This window comes from Vanacampus margaritifer, chromosome 9 (genome assembly GCF_051991255.1).
Source record: "Vanacampus margaritifer isolate UIUO_Vmar chromosome 9, RoL_Vmar_1.0, whole genome shotgun sequence".
NCBI lineage: Eukaryota > Metazoa > Chordata > Actinopteri > Syngnathiformes > Syngnathidae > Vanacampus > Vanacampus margaritifer.
Genome location: NC_135440.1, coordinates 9,434,111 through 9,454,549, shown reverse-complemented (window position 1 = coordinate 9,454,549; position 20,439 = coordinate 9,434,111). Strand labels below are relative to the sequence as shown.

Below are 20,439 nucleotides of genomic sequence, written 5' to 3'. Positions count from 1 at the left end.
ATTTTTCTGAGATCTTTTTCTTTCACTTCAGCTGCATGTAGACTCTAGACCAGTGGCGGGCAAACTCCGATCAGATTGGCGTTTTGTCACAATACAGCCATGCCCTCTCACACTTGACTCTCCCTTGCTCCAATTTGTGTATTTACTGTGTTGTACGTCTGTAAACTCCACCTTCCCCCTTCTGCTTAGTGTGGAGAGACAGACAGCGCCACATATCTTGACTTCACATGCGGCTTAAACAGAAAATAAGAAGGGGAAAAAACACAAATAGGCCTCTAATCAGGAGCCGGTTCCCATTGTTAACTTTTAAGTGTGCTCGAAGAACAGATCGTTCACAACCAACTAGGGGTGGGCAATAAATCTAATTAAATCGATTAATTAGTTAGTTATTCATTTTAAAAATTTAATCATTGAAAATGTATGTGCCGTTACATCCAAAATGTCTAAATGTTATTGTGAGTTTTAATTTTGCGCAAGTAGCAGAATGTTGGATGGGTGCTTTACAAGACATGTTTACAATAGCTACCAACTACTTAAAAGGGCAGTTTACAACTACGCCTAAACTACTATTTTTAAAACAGCGCACAACGCATGGGCGTGGTCAGTTGATTTTCGGACAAGAAACACAAAGCAGAGCAAAACAAAGCAAGTGAGCCCAAATACATTAGGAGAGACAGAACGAGAGTGAGACCATTTGTGCCCTCATTATGGAAAAGAAAGTAGCGGGAACCTGGAGCGGAAACATAAAAACACCTGCGGCTTACAGTCGGGTGCGACTTATATGTGTAACAAACTCGAGTATTCCCCAAATTTAGCTAGCGCGGCATATAGTCAGGTGCGCCTTCTAGTCCAGAAATTACTATACTTAACTTAACTTACTTCACGTATTATGGTTACAACAAACTTCTGCTGCTTTGGTCTCTGCCGCTAGGTGATTGGCGATGTTGCGACCGTGATCGAATGAAGGGAGTTTCCAGAGGGTTTAAGCATGTACAATTAAACTGCAGTGATTTACGCGAAAAATGACGGTGGAAATGGGCCAGCAGCTGAAAATCCAGAACCAATCGATTGCAGGTATGTTTGTCGTCTGCTTTCTCAGCATTTGCCTTGCTAGCTGCCTGCTACAACATGGTAGCTACTATACATCATGGTGTAAATGCACCAAAAATACCTCGAGTTTACCTACGGAAACCACTGTTTCTTAGATGGGAAAATTAATATAAAGTATCAGCACTATAGAACCCTATGCCTACAACAACATGGTAGTTGATCAGTGTCACTAAGATCTGAGCGGTCACTGTGTCACCACACCACTTCAACAAAAGTAACTAATTAGAAGTAACAGCCCAAAGGTAGGCTTAAAATCTTCAAATGAAAATCGTGACTATATTGTGTTTCGTTTTCGTGAAAATTACTGACCAACACGATATTAGCAGTCATCTAGACCGCACTGGAGTAGCAGCAACAATCATACAATAAATCTTACCTTTCTACGAAAACTGCTTTCTTTCCGCCCACTTTGAGGTCTCTGTCAACCACTGTTTATTCCAAAGTGTGTTTATCGATTGAACCATTTTGAAATTTCACACCTGGGACATCGTTCTTTTCCAAAATGATGTGTACGTGTGTGTCCTACTCTGTTATTTTGTCCAACTCATGCATATTAAAGAGGAAAACGTGACGACTTTTGAGATCAGCCCTATTATGGCATTTAAGCACAAACTTTGAATGTTAAGTTTATGTTAAAACTGATTTAGAATCAGTATTTGCACAGTAACCATTTTTGAATAAATGAAACCTTTAATTAAATGTTCTTGGGTTTAATAAATTAAAATCGATAAAAATCGTAATCGGCCATAACAAAATAATAATAATTGAGATTTTCTTTATTGGCTATATTGCCCAGCCCCACAACCAACACATCACTAGTAGTGGCTACCGTAATTTAAATTCTTCAAGCTGGAAGAACTGCGCCTTACTCCAAATTATATCTCATAGGTGTACATTCCACTGAATAATTTGTCAAAATGTCATTTGCAATTACACACACACACACACACACACACACACACACACACACACACACACACACACACACACACACACCACACCCCACCCAAAAAAAACTATTCTTCCAGCTGGGCTATTAAAAAAAAATCTGCAACAAATAACTGTTTTGAGACTTTCCAATTCACTAGTGCTTGTGCTAGTGAATAACCTTCAACTCTATATGAACACAAAAAGTCAAGTTTCAATTTCCTTCATTCTAGAAACCTGATCCGACAAGCAGTAGCTACCGGCATTGTATGATATTTACTCTTAATTCTGAACAGCTAAAACTCATGTGTTACAAATCTTTTTGCCACAGCCTATATAATTACATGTAATTGACTTCCCTTGAAATGTGTTTCTTCTGGGACATCTGGCCTTAAAACTACAACTTCCCTTAAAAGACATTGGCCTCCAATTGTATTTTGCAAACATGCATGGATGGCAAAGATTTGAATAGGCATTCCAGCACAAATAAAGAAAAATGTGAGAAGTCAAAATTGTTGAAACTAAAAAAAAATCTAAACTTTTCTTGTCCAACAAATATTTTGAGGTAAATATAATATAATGAAAAAACTCAAAATGGCATGATAATTTTCAACAACATAAACCATTCTTTTGTCACTTAGGCTACATTCACACTGCAAGGCATGATGCCCAATTCAGATTTTTCTTAAATCCAATCTTTTTATGCAATTGTTCACCTTATAAAGACAAATGTGCCTTCTCATGTGAAAGGAATGCATCCATTATGTAACACGCGCACAAAACACAACGTCAAGTGACATGCATGAACAAAAAACACGACCACTTTTACGGAAGAATATATGGCCACACGTGTAAGTCTCAATGCTGACGAATTAGTGGAAAATTCAAGGATTTTGTGCTTGAACCGATGGCCCCCCATATAAAGTATTTATAGGTTCTAAAGCATCTTTGCCACTGGCTTTTTCTCTGCTCCTTCATCCACCATTGCTTTTCACACATGCTGTTTTGTCTAAGAATTGTGATGTTTGCTGCCTGAGCGTGATATATATATATATATATATATATATATATATATATATATATATATATATATATATATATATATATATATAGAGAGAGAGAGAGAGAGAGAGAGAGAGAGAGAGAGAGAGAGAGAGAGAGAGAGAGAGAGAGAGAGAGAGAGAGAGAGAGAGAGAGAGAGAGAGAGAGAGAGAGAGAGAGAGAGAGAGAGAGAGAGAGAGAGAGAGAGAGAGAGAGAGACAAACATTAACTCATTCACACATATGGTGAAGGCTTCAATCAACTTAACATGCATATTTTTTGGGAATGTGGAAGGTTGAGTACTCGCAAAAAACCCACATAAGCGTGGGAAAAACAGGCAAACTCCACAAAGTCTTGTTGATATTGCGAACAAACCTGGTCTCCATCCCTCAGCTTTAGAATGCACTCCATGGTGTTGATGGTGATGACGACAGGCTCAGAGCCCAGCTTGGTCCAGGGAACATGAATACGTAGCTCATGGATATGACCACTCATGACTGTAAAAGGAAGCTTCAATTCCTACAAATGAGAAATAAAATACAGTAGGTTTAAAAACCGAGGATGGGTAATTATGGATTCATCAATGCATTGCAATACTTGCAATATACTATTGAGTCAACAACTTCCCCTCACAATTAAAGATCAATTCAGCAATACCTTTTATATTTAGATGTTTTTTTGCTAGAAAAATGTAACCAGACAAGCCAAGTATGCTTACAATGCAATGATGGCACTTTGACAGGGTTAAATATTTTAAAATAATCACAATTTCCTCCTATTTGCGTATTTGTACTTCTTCCTGAATCAATTTTGGAGTATTTAAATCCACGTCAAATCAGACCAAAATCTGAAGAATTGAAATCGAATCAAATCTTGAGGTTCTTAACAATGCCCAACCGTATTACAAAATGAAAACAAACAACCGCCAGATCTACCTTAAAGACATTTTCATAAAGGGTAAACAACTGAAACATTAAGCATATTAACAGTCAAACTATACATTTTCTGTATTGACTCTATAACTTGCAAGTAATATTACAATATAAGCTTTAAATAAAGCACTTACACTTGGGCCCCGGCATGAGTTCCACCTTCAACTAAAAAAATTAACGTGAAGTCAGCTATAGCTACACACCTAAAATGCAGCTTCCTGTTAGATAGTCCACTGGCCTATTTGCTTTACAGTACCTCACTGTTGGCCATAAGTGTGTGTACATCAGGGTAAGAGAGACGAAAGCACCCGGAGGGGATTTTGGAAAAAATAAAATAAAAATCCAACTTGACAGCCATCATGTGGACCGAGCCTTTAAGATAGCATGGCCACTTCAGAGTTCCTTCGTTGTTGAAGCGTGGAAAACCCTGTGACGTCCCGGGGGGATCTATTCTAGCCCCCGGGAGTTTTAAGTGAATATATATTCATTCACAGTGCAAACATGCAATTATGTGTAGGCGTAAGAAAGAAGCTACATGAAGAAGAATCCATTTACAGTAGTGGTATTTGAATGACAGTTGAGCAGAGTGCATAGTTCCAATGCATTAAGCTGCCACACCCACAGCATCCAAGAACCTGAAAGATGACTGGTGTTTTGGGGATGGGGTGCCATCGGTTGGGGAAGATCGCAGTATTAAGCAGTGCTGCGGTCCCCCATCCGTGTCCCCGCTGCGCCACCCCTATTTTTTTTAATGCACCACATACACTCACTGACATGTCTGGGAGGTAGGTGGATATCATTTCCCTCTGCTCCATCTCACCTACTCCCAATTTTAATGCACCACACACACACACTTGTATATTTACTGGGTGGGGTCACATTCGCGGTGTAGGGGTAGAGTTCGCCAGCCGGCGAACTGGCGAACTCAGTAACAGGGTTAGCTTTCCCTAAGAACGCTGGCGTGACGACCGGGACCTTTTCCGGGTGTGCCTGGGGTGCCTTCCGTCCCCCGGTGCCCCCATCTCCCCTTCTGCCCCCGGTGTTCCGTCCCTCCACACGGCTGTAGGTGGGGTGGGCGCGGGTGCCCTCTCCGCTCCGCTGTCCGGCCCCTCTCCAGCACCGATGCCTGGGTACGGGGGGGTCCCCGGGGGTTTGGGGGTCGGGATTTGGTGGTTGTTGGTGGTGGTAGGGGGGGGGGGGCTGCTGGGGGTGTCTGGGGGTTTTGGGGCATGGGGGCGGCTGGGACTGGGTTGTGGTGGATGGTGGGGGTGGATGGGGGGCGGGGGCGTGGGGGGCGGGGGCTGTGGGCTGGTGGGGTGCCTGGCGGGCCTGTCGTGCCCCGTCCTGCTGCGTTGGGTTGGGGGCACGGGCCTTTCTTTTCTTTGATCCTTCCTCGGGTCTCCTGACAACCTCACGACTCTAGCTGGATTCTGAGGTATTCAGTTTAGGTGAACGGTTTGGGATTTTTAATAGGTTTTAGGTGAACTAATGAATACACACTCACACGCATGCACACACACACACACACACACACACAAACACAATAAAAAAATAAAACAAAAAAAGAGAGCAATGATGATGACATGTCAAATCGGAAAAATTACCAAATGAACAATACTGAGCTCTTTAAAAAAAAAAAAAAACACCTACCATTCCAATACATCTAGCATTTGGAAAGAAAAAAGGCTCAAAACAGGGGAGGTCACATACTGCAAACAATACCTGTTCTAGCACATCCAGCTTCAGGTCCAACTTGCTGAGCACGACATCTCCTCCCCAGAGAGACAACTGTAAGTCTGATGGCTTCAGATTCTTGATGTACTTGTTCACATAGCTCATCAGGAGCGGTGTGACATAGGACTCCAACATCTTGTCCCTCTTCTGTACACCAACTGCTAAAAAAAAAAAGCAGCAAAATATTATTTAAAGCCATGCTGCTTTAATACAAAGGCCAGGTGAAAATAATCATTCACAGATAGTCGTGCCTTAAATATCTTACCACTGTTTAAGCATATATTCTTGTCACAAAACGCTTACAAACAAATACAAATACAGTACAAATACAGTACAGTTCACAATTAAATGAAAATTCCATTGTGTGCACACGCTAGTACAGTGACTTTAGGTGTATTTATGACAGCATGAAACGCAGATATTTTTGAAAAAGCAGGGGTTGAAAGTGTAGTCTATTTGCGAATGTTGGAGACACTACGTATTTGACCATTTTTTGACACCTGAAACAGACAATTTAGTACCAGTGTTAGGCTGTGTGCTAATCTACCTTCACATTTTGTACATACGACTGTAGCGAAACAGCTACAAGATAATCGCCACCCACGTGTGCCTCGGCATTTTGTTTTAGAAAACTTACTTGGGTGTATTTAGCCTAGCAGTGAAATGTCATCATTGGAAGAGTCCAGCACCGCTGCTGCGAGGCAGAGTAGCTAAGCTAACCCTCCGAAGAAGTCCTCCTAACTTCGTTTCCTCGCAGCTAGACGGGCAGACATGCGTTACAACAAAAACATTATCTCACGCGACACTATATTTGATTATCTTGTTATTTAATTTGTATGCAAAGTGACGATTTCATTGCATTATCAAGCACTAGCTACAGCTATCCACCGCTCCGGAGCCAACGTCATCCGTAAACATGATTACAACTTCCGCATGTCTTGTGTTGCCTTTAGGGCCACTGGTAAAAGTGAGACTCTACTTACTTTGCTCACCGCTGGTTGGAATGACTGTACATGATATAAAACAGTACTGACTGACTGTACTGTATGTCAAATGGTGATTTGCGATTAAGAACTGAATGGCGTCTTATCTACCAAGCTAATAATTGTGTAAGTAGGAGTTATTTAGTCAAGTACCAGTTTTGTGTATTATTTATAACTCTAATGGGCGTTTCAACACTTAATGCGATTAAATTGAATATTCATGTAGGGAGGTGTAATCTGACCCAATAGATTAAGATTTCTATTTTACACCCTGGCCATATTAGAAGCATACATCTACACAGCAAGGGCGGGGAGAAAGGACGACATGCACAGAATGCGCATCTTGGTGCAAGCAGGTATTACTCTTGTTATATTTAGTAAATTTATCAATATTATTTACATGTAGGCCTACGTGTGTATACTGTATAGATTGTGCTATCACTCATTTTGGTCGCACCTTGGTCAGCACAAAGTATAGCCCACATTAAAACGCTGCGGAGTTTGTGAAATTGATATCGTGCGTCACGTACATTCTGTGTGTGCGTGCGTGTGTGTGTGCGTGTTTGTGTGCGTGTGTGTGTGAGTGTGTGTGTGTGTGTGTGTGTGTGCGTGTGTGTGTGTGTGTGTGTGTGTGTGCGTGCATAAATCAACGTCAGGCATGTTTCTGTCGGGTATGAATAGATGACAATTTAGATAATGCAAATTAACCTGCATATATAGCCTACGTAATGGAAGAGCCCATATTTCTAACTATTTTTGCTGGCATGAATGCTTTCAGGTTGTGTATTGTTCAATTTTACATACAGGCCTGCCTACAGTAGGCCTTTAATGGCTGAAATGAAATTATTTCTAAAATGATTTCTCAAAAAATAGGTTGCATATAGTTGTCTTACTTTTTTTCCCCTCTTTTTTTCTTTGTCTGTATCTGAAGACTAAAACACGTTGAATCAAAGACTGGCCATAGGGTAGACCTATGTGAGGGGCTTTTTGAGGCGCAAAAGGGAAATGTGGTTTAACCGTTACCAATACATTAAACTCTTTTTTAAACTAGAAGATTAAAAACGTGTTCTAAAGGGGTTTTATTTTAATTTGGAGCCATAAACGATACGTCTTGAATAATGGTTACTGCCTGTAAGTACTCCAAACGATATGTTCCTCTGCAAAGACAAGTTAACTTGCATCAATACATGAGGATATTATTGCTTCATCCAAAAGCCTTATTTATTGAAAGATGAGCGACTCAAACAATCTGTGGAGTTTTGTGACAGTTCCAGGTTGACCGAAATTATATTGAAAATGCCAGAGTGTATTGACCAGGAAGCAAGAAGTGTGAATCACAGCCACCCGTCCATTTTCCGAACCGCTTATTAGCCAATATTATGTACCAATTAAATAACGTACTTTCTTTAATTATGCTTTTTTGTTTTATTTTTTATTTTTTATTTTTGCTTTAAGCCTGTTTGTGTATTTTAACTGATGTAGACAAAGAGGTGCGAAATAACCTTGAGACCACGTGTCGTGCACAACGTGATTCAGCAAATATAATAATAATAATAAGAAGAAGAATAAGAAGAAGAAGAATAATAATAATAAGAATAAGAATAAGAATAAGAATAAGAATAAGAATAAGAATAAGAATAAGAATAAGAATAAGAATAAGAATAAGAATAAGAATAAGAATAAGAATAAGAATAAGAATAAGAATAAGAATAAGAATAAACGTTAAAACAATTACGTTCTTGTTTAGATGATTAATCTAAACACGAGACAGGAGCTCTCGTGTGCGTCGCCATCTGGTTTGTAAAATGTCCCTCCAGAAGAAAATTACGAAATACTGACTCATGCTCTCTAAATGATTTCTAGTTGAAGATTCTTTGTTCACAAGACAGTAGGGTATTGCCCTTAATTAATGTTATTTATTCACAACGACTGCACTCTTTATATTATCATTATTATTATTATTATTATTATTATTATTATTATTATTATTATTATTATTAAACAAAATGGCATATATGAACGTACGACATCTCTGGAGATTTTACAGTTGTCATTACAAAAAAATATATAGAGATAGAGAACTATACCAGCGGTATAGGTTTCCCATGAGGTCCATTAAAACAAATGTCCTTGGTCATTTATTTATTTATTTATTTATTTATTTATTTATTTACTTACTTACTTACTTACTTACTTACTTACTTACTTACTTACTTACTTACTTACTTATTCACTTACTTACTTTAGAGGGGTATTTAAGACCGTTAAATGTAAATGTAGGCACCTGCTTCACTGTGAGGTGAAAAGCAGATTTCGATCTTTTTTTTCTTTTATTGTTTTTTTTTTTTTTACGTTATAGTCATGATACAACAGGCCTCATATCCAATTGAAGAAAGAAAGATAGAGATGAGCTTATGAATGATTATGTTGCGTCATTTTTCCGACCCTGTTGATGGTTAATATTTAAGATCAAAGGTTAGTTGTAACTTGGATTAAATCCAACCATTATGCACGCAACACGAGGTTTACCGCGTTTATAAGGGCTATTTCTTCCTTAATGTCAACCTATACAGAAATATTCAGGCCGGCCTGTTATTTTTGTTTATTTATTTACAGTATTTATTTATTTTTTAATCTATCTAATCTTATACAATTTACATGAACCATATTAGGTTAATTTATCTCTGTAGGGGTTTTTTTCACGCTTCAATTCCCGTTCTTGCTCTTTTTTAACCTCGAACTTGACACTTTATCCCAAAATTGTACTTGTCATCATGGTGATGAAGTGATTAACAAATATTTGCAATGATCCACAAATTGACCCAACTGTTTTAAATTACTTGTCAGGTCAATATCAATAACATGATCATCGACTATATATGATGGCGTGTGATCAATTTCATTTACGATAAATGTTGTGGGTGATTTAATACGATACTTCTATGCTGACGTGACGAGCTGGTTTTGCCTCGAAAATGATGCAAGGCTTTCATGTTTATTTTTATTTTTTGGTGTGTGTACGTGTAAACGTGTCTTCTGCTGATTGCTTCGCCAATGTCACGTGCTTGGGCAAACTAAACTCTCCCTGCTATAGTTGTAAACATGCAACGAACTCAAATCGATGAGCACGTTAACTATTACGTGAAGTTAAAATAACAGCACACAAACGAATGTAATGGAAATATTTATTTCTAAAATACAATTTATCACACGGTTTTTATAACAACTTTTTCATTTCAATGCCAGAAAATACATTTTTTTTATGTACATGGTCTTGATATTTACATGGTGATGTCCAACATGCTGAGCACTGAATTCATGTGTTTGCAGTGCATGTCCACGCTTGGATATTGTCCATGCATTTTAAAAAAAAATGCGGACTCCTCTTCTTGTGTCCATTTGTTTCATATTTTTTTCCTGTTTATTTTGTTTATTTCTGTCCAGATCTAGAAGTCCTGATGTGGGCTGTGCGTCAAACTGTGCCGTCGCAAGTCACAGTTGCGCCGAAACACCTTTCCGCAGCGGCCACAGCTGTAGGGCTTGATGTCTGTATGGGTGAGAAGGTGAGTTTTCAGGTTACTTCTTTGATTAAAGGTTCTTCCGCATGTGGGGCATTTGTGAGGAGACTCCTGTTTAGATTTAAAGCAAGCAAAGGATTATTCCTTTCAATTATATATCGAACTTTGATCATGAATATCTTTCCAAAAATGATAACTCATGCCGATTTGCAACGTTAAGCCGAAACAGGCTTTCTAACATCCCCACGCATGCAGTTGTCACGTGAATTAATGTTCAAAAAGTAATCAAATCTGCATGTAAATATGTTGGTGATATTGCCATCTCACCTGCATGTGCAAGGTTTTATGAACTGCTAGAGTTCGGGACTGGCAGAATCCCTTCCCACACTCTTGACATTTGAATGGCTTTTCCTTGGAGTGGATGTATCTGCAAAAGAGAAATAGAAATTAGATGCGTAAAAAGGCAAATATTCGCGCAAGCCGCATAGCCATAAAAATAACATCATCTGCAAAAACTGAGTCTGAATTGTGGGGGCTTGCATGGTGAGCTTTGCGCGCACATGGAGACAGCTGTCTCGTGTCGCCATCTCTGACTTCATGTCATTGTTATTATACGGGAGAGGTAAGAAGAGCTTCAGGTGGTACCTGTGATCTCTGAGGTGGTCTTGTCTTCTGAAGGCCTTGTGGCAAATGTCACAAGTGTATGGCCGCTCGTCCGTGTGGGTCCTTTCGTGGATGAGGAGGTTGTAGGACTTGGTGAAATGCCTGCCGCAGAACTTGCAAATAAATTCCTTTTTAGTCTTGGACGGGAGCCTGCCCCTAGTGGGTTTTCTGTCCGGGGACAGCTTGTTCAGCTCAGTTATGGTTCCCCCTAGTCCCGACGCCAGCTTGGCCAAATCCGCAGCCTTCGGCGGGTCCTCCTGCGTTGCGGCCAGGGCCAGATTGGCGAAGTCGAACCTCGGCCTGTCCTTGTGAAGCGAGGGCACGCCGTGCGTGACCGAGGCTTGTTTTGGATGGAAGAGCTGCGCGGCGGCGGTGAAGGGCAAAGCAGGGAATGGAATCCTGGGGTCCATCAAGCCCTGAGCGGCTGCCATTTCTGTGATAGTCGATCTCAGTCCTTGGATGTGCGGGTAGCCAAGAGTCCAGTGGTTCATATGCATGGTGTGCACCGCGCTGAGGCCGTACAGTCCCTGCAGCTGGTCGGCCGGGAACGTGTTGACGGCTTGCAGGAAGGAGTAGTTAGTGAGCTGCAGGGGCGGGTGCAGGGGGATCGGAGCGTGCAGAGCTTTGCTCCCCATCGCGGCTCACACTTGTGCTGAGGACGCGCCGGCAACCCCTTGGAAAGTAGAAAACATGTCCACCGTTAGTCGTGTGCAAGAGACGATTAATGTTCCTGCAGCCAAAGAGCAGGGCCTAATTTTGTCAAAATTTACAGTGGGATTACGTGCATTATTATTATTATTATTATTATTATTATTATTATTATTATTATTATTATTATTATTATTAGTGGTGGAGACAGTTGCAGAGAAAAGGGTGCACCTGTGTGGACAAGCATTATTTCATAAAAATAGTTTCACATTTTACAATTAATGTATAGTCTGCAAAAAATTGTCCCTCTACAGATAATTTAAAATGATCGCGGCAAACATAAACCAACATGTAGCCTATTCATTTGAATGAAGCAGAAGGCTTGTAAGATGTTTGACATCATATTTCGCTGTGCAATTTCTGAGAAATTATTCATTCACTTTATTTCAGGAGTTAAGAGCCAAGTTGAAACACATAAAACGTTTGATATATTAAATATAAAATGGGATTATATAGTCTATTACATTTGCTGGAAAACATGTGGTATTTATTTTAATTGTATAATAGTTTTATGGAACAACTTTACCCCCATGTTCCCTCGTTTTCACTTCAATATATACGTTTGCAATAATTTAAAAAGAAAATAAGACTAATCAAGTGAGCTACTAGCAGTGAATGAATTAAATGTTTTCATTTGCACCTTCAACAGAGCAAGAGATTTATTGGCAATGAGAATGATTTTTAATTATGGAAGAGTTTTTCTTTCTTCTTATTTGTTTGTTTTTATCTACTCATGTTTTGTCATGATTTACCATTTTGATCGATACAAATAAAATACACATTAAATCTAATGTTTCTACGATAAGAAAGTGTAAGTTAAGCACCATGTTTACATATAAGCTATACATGATGACTAAAGGTCTGTATAAATTTACTGATGTTTTTCATCACTTTCACTTTGAATTTGGCCTCATCGGTCTCACCCCCTCAGACAGGATGGGGTTAAATATAATGTTGCACAGGTGCATCTTAAGTCACCCTAGGCACTTGTTCTGTCATAACCTACTCACTACTTTGATCAACAAGTTCTTCCTAACCTTTGGACTTCATTTACACTTTGACAGTTTTCCTGAACGCCTGCATGTCCGTGTTCCGGACGTTCTCTTTTTCTTTTTTCTTTTTGCAACATGTTTACATTGCGCGAATGTTTTGCGTATGATGAAACAAAGCCAACAAATGAGAGAAATCTCACCGGTTTATTGCTCAACAAGGAGCGTTAATCACCCTTATGGATAGATTGATTTCGTTTATGCAGAGATGATAAGTGTTGCTGCTGCAGATTTGCTGCTTAATCGCGCATTCAGCACGAGTTTTAGAAGTGACAGAACAGTTACAAAACAAGTGAAGTTTGAGTGACGTATGTCAGAATGCACCCTTACAAACACACTCTTACCCCAATAAATAGCTGTCAAAATCCTGCGGTATGCCAGTAATCCACAGTAACTACAGAAACGACCGGTTCCAGAACAGCGCCACTATAAGTTTTCCAAGTTCCAAGTCCATTAAACTTTCACAGCCATGCAGCCAAGTGCGGTGCCTCGGACCTGTGCACACTCGTGTTGTGTGACTAGTGGGTCTGGAAGAAAGGCAGCTGCACCGTGGGAGTCCCGTCCGCTGCCGAGGCTAGAAGTGTGCGTAATGCGCACCGATTCTTCACTTTTTAGGGCTCCTGCTCGGGCTCTCTGCCCGCCTCCGGCACGCCCCCTCCTTCTCTATCATTAATTCCAATGTTCCTCCTCTGTTTATTTGTGTTTGGATAGCAACTAGAGCTCCGCAGTCGAGTGAAGCACCATGATCTGCTCAACTTTACATCTCTTAATACACCTTATAGATAAAGCAGGGGAGTCCTACTTTTGGAAACATGAAGTGAACATGTCGAAAGTCTGATCCCATTCGAACTCCATGCTTCGTGAACCTGCCTTTGGATACTCGACTACAAGATTTTCTTTCAAATTTACCATGCGGCATGATGCAAGCTGATCACATGAAATTACGTGTGTCATTATAGGGTAAGAATAAAAACAAAATCAAGATAATTAAATCACTGATATTAGTGTGATAAAAATAGGCCTAATGAATTGTGCTTAACGTAATGGCGCTCGTCATTGTTTTATACATGTAGTTTTCCTGCAATACGCAAAAAAATATATATATATCTCGCAAATTTTCAATGTCGTTTTTTAATTTGTGTTATTCACAACAAATAGGCCTACTTAAAAGGCCTTCATACACAATTAAAAAAACATGAACAAGGGACAACATATGTTTTCCTATCAAAAATAATATATTAACCACATGTGTAGCTATTTCTTGTCAGCCCATGTGGAAAAACATACAACTGTAAGTGTGATTATTCGATATAATTAATTCCGTTGTTTTGTGTTTGTAAACAGATTGAATAATTATATGAAGATCATCAAATCAGACGTTGTTGTTTATACAAATTGCATACTTAAAGAAAATATATTTCACTCGTTAAACGAAATTTCCTGATTCAATTTAAATCATATAACAATATAAAACATCAACATATTGAAAATGGCTAAAACAATAATACAACATACGTATATATTATTTTTTTAAACGTAGCCTGTAGCATAGGATATATACAATATATTATTATTATTATTATCATCATCATCATCATCATCATCATCATCATCATTATGGTTATTGAAACTACTACTTTAAATCTAACAACAGCATTCAAAATCTATGGTCGTGTAATTAACAGTGAAGACTTTTAATGCAGAGCGACTGAATGAAGGTTTGCAGCGGCTGCCTTTGACTTGCAGAAACGTTGGTGCAGTCCACGAGTCTGCAACGCCACCTATTGATGGTTTATCATAACGACAAAACCTCGTGTTTGTCGATTAGGGAAATTTGATATATTCTTTGAGCATTCCAAAGACAAACAGACATTTTAATCAGAAATGATTGACATTAAGACTGAAATAGAGCATTATAGCCTAATTTAGAAACTGTTCCTGAGAGTGTATAAAATTAAGCAACATGTGAAACAAAATATGATTGAACACTGTTCAGTGAGCAGACACATCATATTTCCAACAGTAGCAAAACTGAAATACTAAGATTTCTTTTCAGTTGCAGAGCATGTGCAACACATTTCTGCACACAACATGCTTGTGGTTTCCAGTCCCTCATTACTCAAGAGTTCCATCATCAAATTCTGTTCGCCAACCCATTCACTTTACATGAACAATGTATTAAGATTTGGTTTATTGTAAAAAAAAGAAAAGAAAAAAAGAATGTTAAATATAATTTTGTTTTACTATTTATTTCCAAGAAAAATACATTCACATTTGAATTCAATGATATGAATCCCTCAGTGTTATTTATACCGTTTAGTTTTTATCTAAAACTCATGGGCTACCAATTTAAATGATCCAATTTACACTTGGGTTAAAGTGTGTAATTATTTTCTATGCATTTTCAATATAAATGGTAACTTTACTATACCAGTGTTAACTTTGTGTGGTTTATTTTCTCTCTATTTTCTCTAATAATAGTCAATAATGTAAGCGAGGGAATTGTTTTGCTGCTCGTGTTGAAATGATCCAGCTAAAATGGTAAATAATTGAGTTTGCTTGTTGATTTTTATGTTTGCATGTCATGATATTTTATGATTTCTCTAAATTAAAAGAAAAAAAATCCTGAGACATGCAAACTTTTTTACTTAGGTTTATGTAAGAGAGTTAGTGCCATGACCTTTGACCCTGGCTTGAGTCCCAGCAGCCGCCATCATTTTCTGTGATCATCTAACTCCCAGAGAGCCTGTGTCGGAGACCCATGCAGCTGCCAAGCCTGTAATGGCCGACACTTTTCTTCTAACGCTGACCATCAAAAGAAAAGGGATATACTAGATTATCAGTAAATACTTTGAGATCTCTCACAGGTTTACGCAAATGATTTACCGTACTGTCCATAATGACATCTAATTAATTATGCCTCTTTTTTTTAACACACTATGAACAAAAAAAATGTGATATATTGAAGCATCAGACAAAAATGTTAAACCCATCATGAAAAGCTTTTTATCTAAAAATTCAAATCAAAGTTTTAATATTAGGACCTCTCTCTGTACTCACTTGTCTTTGACTCAAAAAGTGAAGTTCCTGGCTTTGTTACTGTGAGTGTTTTGCGAGTCTCTAAGCATGTTGCCTGACAGGATATCAGGTCCATACTACAAGTGCTCGGGGAGACGAAGCTTGTCACTCTTACGTATCTGCTGTGGTTTCAACACCTACACATTCACTCATCCTGCACGGCGCTATAGTTCCTCAAAGATTGTTTTCACGTTTCCTTACATCACACAGGTCTTTTACTAACATTATAAAATCTATCTATCTATCTATCTATCTATCTATCTATCTATCTATCTATCTATCTATCTATCTATCTATCTATCTGTTATTTTTCAGATTAGATGTTTATAATACTGTAATTATTGTAATAATTGTAATTATAAGACTAAATATAAAAATTTAAATACTAATGGAAAAACTGCTTACGTTTGTTACATGTTCCAGATTCTAAAATACACACACTATCACCACAACAGCAAATTAATTGTCACATTGAGTTCAGGAACTTCTCCTGCTGACGTGGCTGTAAAATTCACGAAATCCGTCTGTAAAATATTTCAAGCTGGTGCAAACAAAGTGGTCACGTTTGCACTTGTTGTCTTGTCACAGCGTTGTTTACTGTACAGTATTATACAAGATTGCCTCCTGTTGGTTAATAATAAAACTACAACTCCACAATTTCAATGCAATCTACACTGACCATCCACAATATGTGATAATTTGCAGAATCGAGTGAGATACAATGCAAGAGATGTGAAAAACATCAGAAGTAAAAAAAAAAATAAAATAAAAAATAAGACAATAATGCTGAGTTTTTAATGACACTAACAAGGAGGAATTTATTTAGCAATATGTGGTTGGTGTTTCCAGTAGTTTTGACTGGCAGCATGTCGAGTGTGCAGATCATTCCTTTGGTCTCTTGTTGATCTCTTCTCCATCTGCTGTCCATTGCCACTTTCTTCACTGGTCTCCTGCCATCTGTTAAACAGCACCCAACGTCTTTGCGTGACCAAATGCCTTTTTTACTCCTTGCCATGTCATCCGTGCTGCCAGAGAGGCATAGCGAAGAAACCCATGATATCGTGCTCATTCAACCAATAAACCCCGCCAGTTAATGCTGTTGAAGCTCAGCACTGAATCCCATTTGTCAGCAAATAGCTTCCCTCGGGCTGTTTGTTCTGGCCAGACGCTTCTGTAGCGCTGCCTTCCATTAATATGACATATTTTATTTATTGTTTGCTTTCTGGTACATCTGGCGGTAAATGCAGTAAATATGCAGTAAACAGATGAAGTAAAGGGATATGTACATGATCGTCACTGCTGATCATGATTCATGATGATCAAAAGAGATGTATGCAAAAGGTCCTGAAGTGTGTGCAGTGGTGTTGGAAGATCCACATTGTGTAAAAAGTTAGAATGAAAATAGTACCTTGGTGACATTACATTCATTCCAGTCACATTTTTTTCATAAAACAAGTTGCCTTGTATCTAGTAAGGTTACTTCCCAAAATATTACAACTCAGTCACCATTACAAGCAAATTAAAGGGACAGTGTGTATTATTTAGCGCCATCTAGTGGTGAACTAGTGATTGATTTATTTTGAAAACATGCATGTCTTTGGAATGTGGGAGGAAACCGGAATACCCGGAGAAAACCCACGCGGGCACGGGGAGAACATGCAAACTCCACCCAGGAACGTCGAAGCCCAGACTCGATCTCACGTCTTCAGCACCGGGACGCGGACGTGCTAACCAGTCAGCCACTATGCCGCCCCCATTCAATTAAATAATATGCAATTAGAAAAATATTTTCTATCACATAAATGTAAATTTTCATATATAATCACAGGCCTTGTAATCGATATTTATATTCCATAGGTCGTGCCGTGCCTTACAGGAAGCTGACATGTTCCTCCGCCATCGTTCCGCTACGGATACTCAAAGGAGAAGAACTTCAGGAATATAGTTAGCTTCTGGTGGTGCTTGCAGCTAGTGACGGACACAATGATCGACCACCGTGCTTACCTTCCACAGCTGGGGCCTGTAGGTGGTCGTCACTGAGTCCGCCGCTTGTCTTCCTCTGCTTTGCTCTTGCTAGCCGTGCTCGTTAGCCGCTCCAGCGAGTTCTTGCTAGCCACTCACTCACTCACTCCAAATAATAATTGCTAGCAATTGGAGTTAGCCTCGTGAAGTGTGGTTTCTCTGAGGCACCGTGGTGCGCGTATGCTTTGCTCTCGCTAGCCGTACTCATTAGCCGCTCCAGCGAGTTCTTGCTAGCCACTCTCGCTCGCTCGCTCACTCACTCACTCACTCACTCACTCACTCACTCACTCACTCACTCACTCACTCACTCACTCACTCACTCACTCACTCCAAATAATAGTTGCTAGGAATTGGTGTTAGCCTCTCTGTGTGCATACAATAGAATGTAACAATTTTGAACTATAGTTCACCACTCCTTGGCACTAAATAATCCACAAGTCTCTCTATTATTAAAATCATTGTCCAGTACACTAGCCCTAGACTGTATCTTAAATGGTATATTTTGCTATTGTGACTTTGCTGACCCAAGGTATTGAAACTTCAGGCACAACTATCCTCCATGTCGCTGCTAAAGTGATGGACAGTAAAACTCTTGCACCTGTTTCCTGGCCACGCTCAAGTGTTGTTACAGCCATGATGAGAAGACATTAACAAAGTTTCTGCAGCACACTTGGAGGAATAAATCAACAGAGAGCAAGCGTGTCTCATCGAGTCTGTCAGAAATGACATTTTTAAAAGGTCCCAGTGCCCGCTGTATTTAATATTTACCTGGGTGGATGGAAATACAGCCGGGATGGAGAGATGAAAGCAAGGATGGAAAGCTTTAACAGATCGTGGGTGGATAGGAAAGCTGGAGCTGGATGGAGAACCAGATGAAGAAATGGAAGAACTGTAGAATGGAAGGAAGGAAAGATGTTTGCGAAAGAGGTGGAAATATGGAGAGATACAGTGTGAGCTGGAAAGGGGCTAAAGTGAGGAATGGAGAGATGAAGGAATCACGATCCAGACTGCTTGTCATGATTTTGTGTAATCAGTCCCCTTTGAAAACCTTGAAAACATTTGGTGATTAAGTTGGATGTGGACTGAATATTGCAATAGCTCTGTTTCCCCCAGTCTGAGTTCATATAATTTCGTCTTCTTCCCTTGCCTTATTTTCTCTTTGTGATGTGCCAGATGTAAGTCCATTACAAAGAGCGTCAGGAAATGGTTTTCCATCTAAAAAAAAAAAAAGTGTATGCAGATCCTGACACTGTTTCAATAAGGACCTATGGCTGTGAATGACCTGTGGGAAAACCACTCTACAGGCAAGTAGCCCTTTCTTATGTTTTCATACAAGCATAGAAGTAACAATTAGAGTCACCCGCAATATTTGTTCCATATGTTACTGCTGTGCACATCAGTCACTGATAAATTAATTTCATAAATACCAAAAAGGCAATTGTTCCTCTAAGCGCTAAAAATATCCCTTGAGCATTGTAGAACTTCTTCCTCTTATTATTCTCCGCCACTTTGAACTGAAGACATTTTTTAACAGCATCTGTTGCTGATGGATTACTGATCCACTCTTGTTTGAATTATTAGTGTATGTCTGTATGGTTGAATTGGAAACACATAAGAGGGGGGGGGGATCAACATACTAAGACACAAAGTCACTCACACACGAAATAAATGTTAATGTACAGGTGCAGTCTTTAGGGAGGTTGTGTTTCCCTCTCATCAGTCACTCGTAATCACTTCCCCTCCAGCCCACTAAATCACCATTTTTCACTAATGCATTTATAGAATACATGCTCACCACTTATAGTCAGGGGAAAGTTTGGCTACCACCAGGAAAATATTAGGCTTCTGCATCTATACCGTCACACAGTCAATACAGTCTACACACAGACAGGAAATATTGTTTTTATAAAAGTCTACTTGTTTCTGAAATGTATTTGTGCTTTTTAACAGGGTCTTAAGCTGTTTACGACATATAGGTGAGAGTGGAGTTATTGGTCCCTCGGGGACTTCTGGGCAGCTGTACGTATTGGCAGGTTGCACAGCTCCACCAAACGGGTCCTGGGGAGGTCCAAATGACCTGTTTTACACTAACACAGGCACTTTGTCATAAAACTAGGGGGAAGTGGAGTCACAACTTGAGTATTTGTTTGAAGTGGGTGGAAAAGGTCCCCCTGTGGTAAAATTGTGCAAGTGCTGTGGGCTGCTGTGTCTGCCGAGAGTTGAAATACATCAAAATACAGGTTACTTTGTATTTACATAGACCTTACCTCGGTCTTTAGATTCTTATAGAGTTTTTCTTGAACTTCTTTCCTTTCGTTTTACATGGAAGAGTATGACGGTTTTTGAAAACTGCACACCAAGTTTGCGATCTTTCTTGTGCCGGTTTCCACAACTCTCCTCTGTCTTGACTGAGACAGATGAAGTGAAAATATAAATCATTCGCATGGAATATGCAGGGTTTTTTTTTTAATGGGGAATTGATATTTCAGAAAGCCTCAAACTTACCTGTCACGGTGACAAAAAGCTTTCTATGCATGAATGGTGTGCGTCACATGGATTGTGTAAGTGTGTTCCAGGGTTATGTTCTATGAGTATTTAAGAGACCCTTGGGTTGATCTGCAAAGCACATAATCTAAGACAAAGTGTGAGTGCTAGATGAACACTATTACTATAT

General features: G+C 39.3%; 2 protein-coding genes across 5 annotated transcripts in view; both read right to left on the bottom strand.

Annotated features, from left to right (window-relative positions):
- vps13b (vacuolar protein sorting 13 homolog B) overlaps nt 1-6,641 on the bottom strand; it is a 349,203-nt gene extending 342,562 nt beyond the window's left edge. For all 3 annotated transcript variants that reach the window (XM_077574861.1, XM_077574863.1, XM_077574862.1), the window contains exons 1-3: nt 6,382-6,641; nt 5,733-5,905; nt 3,454-3,597 (exon numbers count right to left, since the gene is read on the bottom strand). In XM_077574861.1, coding sequence (XP_077430987.1) covers nt 3,454-3,597; nt 5,733-5,879 — 291 coding nt within the window. In that variant the 5' untranslated portion in view covers nt 5,880-5,905; nt 6,382-6,641. The remainder of the gene's footprint in view (nt 1-3,453; nt 3,598-5,732; nt 5,906-6,381) is intronic.
- A 3,257-nt stretch (nt 6,642-9,898) lies between these two features.
- Nucleotides 9,899-13,213, bottom strand: osr2 (odd-skipped related transciption factor 2). 2 transcript variants are annotated; one of them, XM_077576082.1, is made up of 4 exons: nt 13,010-13,213; nt 10,891-11,581; nt 10,573-10,672; nt 9,899-10,356 (listed from the first exon to the last, which is right to left on the bottom strand). In XM_077576082.1, the coding sequence occupies exons 2-4, from the start codon at nt 11,541-11,543 to the stop codon at nt 10,174-10,176; spliced, it is 936 nt and encodes a 311-aa protein (XP_077432208.1). In that variant the 5' UTR covers nt 11,544-11,581; nt 13,010-13,213; the 3' UTR covers nt 9,899-10,173. The 2 variants fall into 2 exon arrangements, with proteins under 2 accessions (XP_077432208.1, XP_077432209.1); XM_077576083.1 differs by having other exon boundaries at nt 9,899-10,274.
- Between the last annotated feature and the right edge of the window lie 7,226 nt (nt 13,214-20,439).